At 36.4% G+C, this 11704-nt stretch overlaps 1 protein-coding gene across 2 annotated transcripts in view; it reads left to right on the forward strand.

Annotated features, from left to right (window-relative positions):
* LOC107046241 (N-myc proto-oncogene protein) overlaps positions 1-10584 on the forward strand; it is a 25678-nt gene extending 15094 nt beyond the window's left edge. Inside the window, exon 3 of one of the 2 annotated variants that reach the window (XM_015268822.1) lies at positions 2710-10584. In XM_015268822.1, the coding sequence (XP_015124308.1) occupies positions 2710-3338 (629 nt within the window). In that variant the 3' untranslated portion in view covers positions 3339-10584. The remainder of the gene's footprint in view (positions 1-2709) is intronic. The other variant, XM_015268826.1, reaches the window with a different exon arrangement.
* The last annotated feature ends 1120 nt before the right edge of the window (positions 10585-11704 follow it).

The following is an 11704-nucleotide window of genomic DNA, read 5'->3' on the forward strand; positions in this document are numbered from 1 at the left end:
TTTGTCTTCACACTTCCGGCTTTGGGTCAACCATCTAGTTTCGTGTTTAACCCTCCGGTCAGTGGGGTTAGACCTATTCCTATTTCTCCACATCTCTTTCTCCTTTATTCTATCGCTGCGTGGGCTACACATCAACAAGCACATTCTTCCTATCGTATTTTTTCCATGTACGTTTGAGTACGTGTATAGCATCGACACACTCTCAAGAACGTTGGCAGTGTGTGAGTCTTTCCACGTGTAATGTTGTTTTTCGCCTTGGGTTGTATGCCGGTCTATTCGTGCGTTTGAAAATGTCAGTAAAAATTTACGAGAATCCTTGAACCGTGTAATTTCTATGGACGTGCCCTCTGGAGTAGCATCATCGTCAATCGTTGGGAGTTAATAGACTCGATCACTTCTCCCACGATACTGCGGGGGCTCTTTCTCATTTGAGATTTGTCATTGGGGATGAATGGAGTTGTCGTGATTCGAAAGGATGCAATCACCGTGATTCTCAAATTTCGTTTTCCCTTTCTGTGTGCTTTTTTTTCCGTATCTTATTTCACGGCTATTTGTTAGACGCAAGGGTTCAATAGGTGGTCGAACTAGGAATGGAGGAATCTCGGCGCTTTAGTCGTTTCCACCGCAATTTAATTAATTTAATGTGGACTGCCGACTTGTGGAAATGATGATGTAGTTTTTTCAAAGTTTCTCATTTCCTCTTTTTCATTCAAGTTGAATAGTGGAAGTTATTTTTAGGGCTTCTAGTGAATCTAATACAAACTACTCACTTGTGTCCATTAGCTGAGTAACTGCCGGCTTTTGATGCTTTTTTTCCACATCCCTGACAATTAGCGATGGTGATAAATGTCTCCGAAAAATTTATTTTTACATTTCACTCCACCCCATGAGAGCAATAGATAGAGAATTCTTCGAGTCAAACGATGTTACGAGGGAATGAATGAAGTTACAAAGAGAGAAGAAAAGAGGCAGAAGGAGAAATGGAAAAAAATAAATAAAGTGAGAGTTTTTAAAGGGAATGACGCCAGATGCCAGAGAAGGAGGATATTCCTGCAGTGTAACGCCCACGATATCATATGACATAGAAAACGCCTTCGGCAATCCATGTGCTTCCCAAATAACTTACCAAGGTCACGTACATGTTTATAACTTTATCACTCGAGTACATATAGGCATGGAGTATTTTCATTGTAAAATCGGTGAAAAAAAAGGCCAAGTAGTACTTCTACTACTCGGACGTCACTGCCAGTGAGTAAGAGCCTTATATGTCGTACTCTCAGTTTTGGTTGGGACTCTAGCCTCATTATGTGAATATTGTTCATTCATACAATTACGTCAAATAGGGATGTAACGGACAACGCTGACCGGTCAATTTACCGTCATGTTACATGCAAATTGGACGTCACTGACCGAAGGCCAATTACTGACTATTTGTGATCAGAAAAAAAGTGATAGAATTTCGTGTCACAAAAATGACCAAAAAAAACGTGACGGTCACTTTACGTCTAGATGGAGTCAGTCGATTTTTCTCCTTCTAATTAGTTTCACATTTACGAAAAATATCGTTCATCAATTTTGTGCTTCGAAATTTGGCCCCTAAACCGATCGTTGGATCCCAGAGCTCTCCAAATTTTAGTAAGAGGCCTGTTTTAGACGCCATATGTTTTAGAAAGTTCTTAAATGAGAAGATTTACGAAGTCATTTATCCAATGAAAAATTTTATACGACCATTTCTCTATAATCGAGCTTTATAGATTCTATGATGATAATAAATAGGAAAGTTCTACCAAACTTTTCTGATTTTTTTGCAATTCCATGCTACGGTAATATTCATTAAATTTTCGGTTTCCGTTTCGGCGTTGAAGAAACGGAAAAAAGAAATTTACGACTGATTTGACGCATGTCAAAAATTACCATCATCTTGCATCCTTAACGTGAAAACGTACGATTCAACACTGTTTGGCAAACGAGAATTGGAACGATTCGAAAATTAATTCTGTGTCATTCAACTCTACCGAGATTGAATTTTGGTCGCGTGCAGTTCCTGCATTGGGTATTCATGCTGCCAATACGTTGTACCAGATATGATACTCTATTTCAGTGAATGTGTGGCGTCAGAAAACCTAATGCACTTACTGGGTGAATTCAATTTTGGTGGAAGTGGTTGAAATCAGTCGCTGAAAATCCCCTAAATGGCACTTATTTCTCGCCAATGACGATCTATATGGCGTGGAATTTCACAAAATTTAGCCAATAGAAGTGTCACGACTTCTCGTTTGTGACTTGTCGGGCATTCAGATGCTTGTGAAGGGGGGATAAGGGGGGGCCTCTTTCACTCCCATGTGTATATACGAAGCCTCGTGGCTTTAAACTGCCGCGGCGTCCTTCACCTAGTGAGTCAGTCGACCAGTCGTGACTGACGGAACAAGCGCGATATGTCATCCGGCGTTTCCATGCTTCACTTTTTTTTCCGTTGAATGTTTTTTTGTCATTTTATAGATTTTGCTTCCTTCTTTGAGCGAAGCTGTCAGTCAAGTCAATCTAGCGGACGTTGCTCCTGCAAAACTTGTTTTAATCCCGGAATTTTTTCCTTCGTCTCCTTTGTGTCGATCTAGATTTGAAGGAATATTTTGTTTTCTGCTTTTATTACATTGAGAGTCTCTCGTGTTTTTTCATGACGAGTATCATGGAAAAATATTTTTGTTTCAGAAGAGGAGATTGACGTGGTGAACTTTGAGAAGCCATGCAGACCGACAGTGTTACTGAGGCATCCAAATTCAACGGAGCAACAAGTGTTTCGACGGACTGGATTTAAGGAGAAACCAGAGCGAAGACCACGCGGTAGACCGCGAAAGATCGAGGAGGATGTCAATCAACCGAAGCAAAAGATTAAGCAAGAGCATGATCCTGAGGATCAAGAGCCAGAACCAGTGGCCAAGCGTCCCAAACAGCGTACATACCAGCGAAAAACAAAGATTCCAAAGAGTGGACCACCAACACCTATGTCATCGCCAATGAAATCGTCCTCATCATCATCGAGAAGCTCATCGGACGATGAGCCAGATATTCAGAAGAGAAATCTCCACAATGATATGGAGAGACGGAGAAGAATAGATCTGAGAAATGCGTACGAGGATTTAAGGCGTTTGGTGCCGGAAATTCAGGACAAAGAGAGGGCAGCTAAAGTTACAATTCTACGACAGTCAGCCAAATATTGTTCTATGCTCAAGGACATTGACGAGAACAGTATATCGAGAATATCTGAGCTACGCATGCGCCAGAAAAAATTGTACAAGAGGCTCCAAGTGTTGAGAAGGTATTTTGCACTGACTCGCTGAGGAGATCCCCGATTACTACTACAATTTAATCTTGACTTGAAAGTCTGGAATTCTCATAAATTCACGTTAAATAACATCAATAACATTTTTTCCTTTGACTGTGTCTAACGCTGAGAACCAAAACCGACGCCTCACGAGGGCTGAAGAACGCACAACAACAGCATGTCAATCTGGTTTTTTGCTTTCAAGAAAAAAAATGAGAACAAAATGGTACACAACACAGAAAGGACGCCCGACCCGCTCGGATTATTTACGAAGAAGCCTAGGTGCAACTGAGTGAAGAGAGAAACAGAACGAGAGAGGGAGTGTAACACATGAGATAGCGCACACACTTGTCCCCATCGACCAGTGGATTCCACGGCCGTCAGACCCTATTTTGATTTATTTCATGCCTATGCAATTCTCCGATTTTTCATCGGGTCATTCCATCTTCTGCTGCCTAATTTCCATCGGTGGGGACTTCACCTCATGATTTACCGGTTGTCAGATTATAACTTGGGACACCAGCAGCCACGAATCCACTGGAAAGGCCGATAGCTAGGCTGGACCGGTTTGTAAGATTCTTTCTTACTTTTTACCTGCATTTACATTGATATGTACGTAATGCAGGTGGCCCTCTGACACTCGTCCATTCTACTTACATTTTTCCTCTTCAAACTCTGCTTCATTCAATGTCATTAGAGTCTGCTTGTAGCCTATCGAAATGCCAAAGTCCATAGTTGTGGATTTTAGTTGATTTGCAATATTGTGGAAGGGCAAAAGTGGATTATGCAGTTGGCGAGGTAAGATGGGGCGCCTTGTACATACTCTATTTCGCGATGTGTAAATATGATTGAGTCAGATGACAATTGCGAGATGATGAATTGTACTTTTGGACGAAATAGTGTAGAGTTGAAAATTGTAATAAAACGCGTGATTTTGTTTTACAGATTCTTGTTAGATATCTTAATTACAATTTTTGCATATATATACCTCTAAGTACACTAAGGGATGTAGGAGAGTAGACCTGAATGAGTTGGTACGATCGTTCGGGGATCTGAACTCAAGAAGAAACACTCAATTGTAGATTATGAATTAAATAACAGGACAGATTTCCAAGTTGATGCGATAAGTGTAAATATATTTTTTCTACGTTATAAAAAAAAATGAAGAGTGAAGTGTGAAGGAAGGACGATAGAGATATTTGAAATGCAGTTTTCATAACAAACATCCAAAGTTTAATCTGAGATATAGTTGAAATAAATCATCTATTTTTGTTCTTTACTTTCGGGACATTCAAGTTTCTGTTGGCTTTCATACGATCGTACAACTCACATTATTCATTTATTCGTAAAGAGTTTTATAAGTATGATATACATGTGGTTGAGCCACAGTTGAATTTAATTTGTGGTTTGTTTATAATTCGGAGGAATAGCAGTCGCTGTGCGATCGCTGCTCTTTCTTTCTTGAATAACTTCAAAATTCTTGAAGGCATTCAAACACGTATATACTTCTAAGGTAGAATAACTATTGAATAATTTCATAGTTGTATGGCGTACAGAGATACAGCCGTAGCCTCCATAGTGATAGAGAATGAAAATGAAAATGGTGGTAAAATAAGAGATGAGCTTTAAGATTTCATTCGTCAGGTTTATATTTTATCATTTGTTCGAATTATTCGGGAAATCTTTATAATGCACATCTCTCCGGGCCGTATCATATGTTTCATGCGCCCTTTATCCTTCAGATTTGTTCATTCTTTCACTTCACTCCCTCGAATTCAATCCTGGAAAGTAGTTTGTTTCGGATTTGCGTTGAGAAAGTTATTGAGATATATTTCGTTGATATTACTGAGCTTCGAATTTGCTATAAATTGCTCCTTTTCAGTTTGAATGTAGTTATTGATATGAAAGTTAAAAAAATTGAAAATACGAATTTATGGTGGAAAATTTATAATCCTTCAGCCTCGACTTTCGGCGTTTTTTTTCTTCCAAAATCATTATGAAATTAATTTGTTTTTCATTTACGTTTTGTTTCTTTTATTATTATTTTTTCATTATACTTCAAATTTTACGTTGCATGGCAACCGGAAGCCATTGGACTTGGGTCAGTTCATCGAACCTGATGCGTGTAAACGAGTTGAATATCTCGTTTGGTAGAACCGTAGGTGTTCTGTATGTAGACACCAACTGATCTTGGGGTCTTCCGTGTGCTTGCGCGGCCAGGAATTACGTTTTAACCGTGTACACATATTAACAAAACGAACGTATGAAGTTTTCTTTTTTTTTAAACGTGTATAGGTTTATGCATGTATGAAGTATATATGTTATATATATATATATATAGATTATATATTGGAAAAATATGGAGAAAAAACAAAACATGAGAAAAATTACAGTGGTAAAATACTAAAAATTGAATAGATAAGTGTGATAACCTTATTATTGTTATATGATTTCAGTTGTTTCTTACCATTTTTATTTGCTTTCGTAATTCTTTATACGACTTTATCAATATTATTAATTATAATTAATGTGTAGTTATCGACGCATAACTACGAACCACCGAGAAAAATAAAGAGTCAGAAGTTTCAATATTGTAAAAACATAAACGATGAAGTCACTACCTTATCTCAATCTATTAATTAACGAGTGGGAAAAAGAAATTTTCGCAAAATTCTTAATAATTCGTTTGAAAGTGGTTCGTATTGCGAGTGAGTATGAGATACGGGTGAGAGAAAAATAGGAGGGGGGAGGGGGAGAAACTAAATGTGTTCATTACAGTTGTATGTAACAGTATTCGTTTATACATACTTTTACAAGTGAGAAAAGAAGGGAGACAAATAATGCAAAAGGGAAATACAAAAAGTAACAGTTTGAAAGGGGAGAGGGGAGAAAAAAGAAAAGAAGGGACAGGGGAGAAAAACGGTGAACTAGGAGAAAGGGAGGCTGCATACCGTTGAGAAGGGGAATGGAAGAAAAAATACAAGGATAAAAAGAAACGAAACGGTAGAAAGAAAGAGGCAGTGAATACAATAGCATTACCGGCAAACAGGAAACTCTAGGTAGCAGTACAATAGTCTAGCGGAAAGACGGGCGACTAGTGAGAAGTTAAGAGATAGAAAATTGTGCATGTGTATTATTCAGAAAGAGAGGAAATGATGAGGGTAAAAGTGCTTGAGTTTATGAATGAACGTAAAAGTACGAACCTTTTTTTTCTCTATCTTTTCTCCTTCTTTTTTTTTTTTTTTCATTTTCAAATAACCGTAGTGTTGATTCTATGTGCGTGAGAAGACAGGAAATAATGTCGTTGGTATCTTATTATCGGAAGAATATATACGTACAGTGGATATAAACACGAGTTAAGAACTAATTAACAATACGAGGAAACCTGAATCGCGATTTGAGTGCTTCACGTAGCGAGATTGTTAGTGCGTCGGCAAGCACCGTCCACTCGTGGATTGTTATCGGTGTCCGGAAATTCGTTCTGCCAGTGTGTCGACAGCTTTACATTCAGTGGTAAAAAATTTTTTTTTTTTAACATTACTAGTTTATGAAATATCGTGAGCTTTCCACGAACTGAATGCCGAAGTAAAGTCTAAGCCAGCGATAGCATTTCAATGAATTGACATTCTTATTCTAATAATTATTCAATTGAAGGTTGATGAAGAAACATCAAGCATTTTTTTATAATTCATTTTTTCACGGGTTTTCTACACTTTTTGTATTGGATAGAATTTGAATCGTGCTTTATTGTACCGAAGGCCGCGTTCCAGTACTGAGTAATAAACATTTTTTATGTGAATTTTAAGGCTTGTACAAAATTGAAGCATTTACATTTCCGAAAATATAACTTGTGCGTTGCTCAAAGTGTTTTATTCACATAACATTGCAGTTATTAGATCAATTTCACTACTCGAGAATCTTCATTTCTCATTGATTCAATTAAGAGTGCCAAGAATGGGAACTGTAATAGGAGAACATTGGAATGATAGTTCGAGTGATCGCCGCTACGTCTCTTTTCTCTTCCCTCCCGCTTTTACCGGTGGAAAATGTACTCATTATTTTGTCCCTGATTTTTTTTCTCATCTAATTTTCACGGCAATAGTCCATGAATCCTTTCAATACAAAAAAATTTCACACAAATAATCGTCATTCCGGATTGTTTGTGAGAATAAAAGGGGAAAAAAATTAACACCGTCATCGAAAACAGCGATCTGCAGTATGAATGTCTTCTTCCATCGATATAAAAAAATCGTTCACTGATTGATGTATCGAAATAATCAAGATTGCCTTTCAAATACTTTACAACTTCTCTTTTATAGTCATTCGATTATCACGGGGTGTCTTTGGATTCACTCGAATTTTTTAAAAATCAATTAGCATGAAATTTTCCAAAGGTCTCATACACGTGCTGCTGATCGCCGTTAATGATGATTTTCTTCTGGAAGAGTGCAAACGTACCTGTTAGCCACATAGACATTGATATAAATTGATAGTTATAATAAATGAATAGTGGAAGAAAAATTAAGTAATTAATCAAGGGGGAAAAAGTAAAATCTAAACGGTCGGTGTAATGTCAACGTTTTTTTTAAGATTGTAGAATTAGATCAACAATTCGGTTGTGTTAAATTGCTCGTCAAGTTTGGCGTTTTATTCTGCGTTTAAAGTGAATTACCTGTTTATTTTTATTTTTTCATTACGTTATCCTTATATTTTTGATTCGTTGAAAATTGAATGGAATTATTGCTTTTCAAAACGACCTATTATTGCTTCATCGCTAAACGAAATTAATTTCGAGTGCACCCACGTGTCCTAGTTCGAGATCAAATTTTTCATAAAGTTATTCCTTCCTTTTCATTTATTCATTGTAATAATTACACTCATGTTTGGTTTTGATTTATTGGTATATATGAAAACGAGACGTTATTGGAAACAATTAATCATTTCGAAATATGATCGAGAAATGGGTGTGGGATGCGCGTTAAAATTACGTTGAGGCTGGGGAAAAAAACCCTTTTTTTCATTAAAAGTGCAGTTTTGCCACCTTTTGTAAATATATTATAAAAGATTTAATGAGTTAATTAAGCATTAGATTAGTAATGATAACAATGCTTAACGTTTAAGAGAATAAGATAAGTGATAGATGAAAAAACGTCGAGGTTTTTCAAGCATATGAATGATTGACATATAATATTAGGTTTTTTATTGAGAGCAAAACAATATTTTATTTAATCCTTTATTTTTATACATTGTAAGAGCCGAGGAACGGGCCTGATTATAGATAGATACAAAAATTGATTCGGAACTAAAAAAAAAAGAAAAAAAACAGAATAATGCAAAGAAAATTATCAATATGAATGTAAAAATAAATACAATGAATTGGTATAGCCAATGCTTGGCATAAAAATCGAATACAACATAGGAATTCAAAGCAAATTGAAAATACGAAATAATGGAACTGCGATACATCAGACTACATTGTAAAAGGAATCGTGTGAAGTCCATATCAGAGAGGGTTTGAAATATCCACAAAAGGCAGTTTTTTATCCAATTCCTCACCCTCTTTTGTCTGGAGTTGGCACCATGTTTTTTTACAGTGTATAGAATCTCTTATTTTTGTAAGAAAAAAGTATTACAGAAAAATAGCCGGAAAAAATACAGCAAAAGGAGAAAGAAAATGTTGAAAAAAAAATGTAACATTCGTTTTAACTGACAACTGACAATACCTGGGCTGATTTGTTGTTCTTGCATTAAGATATCTCGACGTTTCGGTTAAAACGAAAGAAAAATACCCCAGAGACTTAGTTGCTTTAACGGAACAGGCGATTGTTCCTCTTATGCTCAGTCATATAAAGCCTCTGAAAATAAAATGCCAATTAAAAGTAAACATTTCGTTGATTATTGTGCCTATTTTTTACACTTATTCCTCCCTCTTAAATACAAATGAAGGTGATTTTTCTTCACGACTCACGTGAGATGGAGCAATCGTACTCCCGACTTTACTGTACCTATTGCTCCATGATAACCAGGAAAATGTACAGATGTAATTTCAACGAATTGAATTCCATGATAACATAGCAAGACTGGATAGATATCAATATTGTTTAGTCAATTCATTATGCTTTTAAAAATCCGTTTCCTCATGATGTAACCTGTGTACAGTCGAGCATTAAAGTTCGTAAACAGAATACATAGAATGCAAGTTCAGGCTGTTCACGAACTTTAGTGCTCACCTGTACACCTCTATTCAAGCATCAATGAGTCATGACGTCGTGATTGGTGATCAATAATCCATCAATAGCTAATTGTCGACAAATCGTTTTCCTCAAACCTTCACGAAAGTTTTGTATTTTATTGTGCAGGTATGATGAAACAAGGGTGGAAAAAAATCAGTTGAGGAGACCGAAATTTTCGCCCTAATTGCACAGTATAATATGCGAAATATAAAGAAAAAAAACAAACAATAAGAATTATAAATGCATGGGTGAAGGTTGGAAAAAAAGTATTTGTCCTGGAAGTTTAAGATGAAGAAAAAACAAATGATACAGCTAGGAGTAATCAATCGTACCTCTATTTACTGCTGTAAATTTTTCGATGCCCAACATATAGATAATTTTTACAAAATAAAATTAATCTAAAATTGTATACAAAAAAATGAGAAATAAGTGCTTCTCGTGTAAAATAATGGGAAAAGTCTTGAAGGTTTCAAATGGAGTGAAGGGCTATCGTTGGTTTCAATTTCATATTATTTCAGTATGAAGATATTTTTTTGGAATTAATTTCCAATTGCAAAAATAAAAGAGACAAGCCGAATTTTTTTTTAGTTGTACTTAAAATATTGTTGTTAGTACATGAATTTTGTAGAGTGGTCGAGTCTTTCAAGTTTCCAGACGAGACACGACTATTGGTGAAAATAATGAATAAGTAGCGATGAAAGCTACGAAACAAAACTTTTAAGAATCGATCCTACTCCGATGTACGCTAGGTCGATTGCTCTTAGTTTCTCGCACTTGTGACACTTAGTGAAATTGGGAAGTGCTCGATTGAATCGTCTCTTGACGGCGTTTCTCGTAGAAAGGCATATATATTTGTTGTGGACATAAAAAGTGAAAAAAAGTAAAAAGCGAATAAATTTTTTTTTATCTAAAATGCGCATTTTATTATCTTTATTGTACGTTTTTTAAGAGAGAGTAAAGGGTCAGACAGTTCCTTGACGTTTCTATTTCAAAATATATTACTATATCAATAAAGTGCTGTACAATTTATTAATAGTGTTGTTTGTCGGACAGAAACCACTCCCTAGACCTCATATCCCTCCACGCACCAGTAGTATTCATGGACAAATTAAAAATAAACTAATCCAACTCGTGAGCTTGAATCTTGAAACGCCACGATCGATACAAATTAGCTTAATCGACAAAACAAACATGTGATTTTGTTCGGTCGTGCTCACTCATTGAGACACGGTGAACCACTTCCGGTGGAAAAGTTCGTTCACCACGAGTTAACGAGGTTTGTGTCAACTCCTTATAGAATCTCGGACCTGACAATCACCTTCTAGAATGACAGAATTATGGAAAATTGTAAACACGTCCAAATTAAGGATGAAAGCGCTCTCAGTCTCTAGGAGTCACCTGCGTTCGTCCATTCGCCAAGGTTCCATTGTCGGTGTTCGCTGACGTCACTAGAACGGCGGTGTGAATACACATAATCGATTGGCAGATACTTCAAGATTTCTCTGAATATCCTCCAAAAAACGGCAGAATCTCCATAAAACACAATATCGTCGAGAAAGCACACTAAGAAAAAAATTTTTTTTGCCGCATATCCATTTACTTGAGAGAAGTATTTATTTCTTCGAATACCGCATTTCTCCATTCGAGTCATTTTCAGGCAATCATCATTAGGCTTCAATTATCTCTCTATATTATAAAAATTCAAATCGACTTCTACTGATAACAATGGTTAGCACTCATTGAACGTCATATGGCTGACAAAAAATACATTTCAGACACATGTGTGGTGGGATTTTTCAGCACGTGGATTGGCAGTCCTGAGCTTCACCTCGGGCCACCAACATTACACTCATCAATGCTCCCGTCGCAATTGTATCAAAAAATCATATTAAGTCACAGTTGAATCAATTCAAACAATTATTCTTTGCATAATCTTTGGAGAATCAAATTTTATAAAATGTCAGCATTTTAAAAACTACACCACCGATCGATTTTCAATTGGTATCAAACGACAGCAATAATTGAACTCTACAGGGTGTCCCAAACGGATCAGACATATCATGAGGGTAGCTCGTGGGGATTATTTGTAGAGGAAAACTCTAATGAAATTTTTGTCTCCGACGCTTTGTGTACAAGTTATCAAGAAAAA

Source organism: Diachasma alloeum, unplaced genomic scaffold (genome assembly GCF_001412515.2).
Source record: "Diachasma alloeum isolate Michigan unplaced genomic scaffold, Dall2.0 Dall_scaffold_00181, whole genome shotgun sequence".
In the NCBI taxonomy this organism is placed as follows: Eukaryota; Metazoa; Arthropoda; class Insecta; order Hymenoptera; family Braconidae; genus Diachasma; species Diachasma alloeum.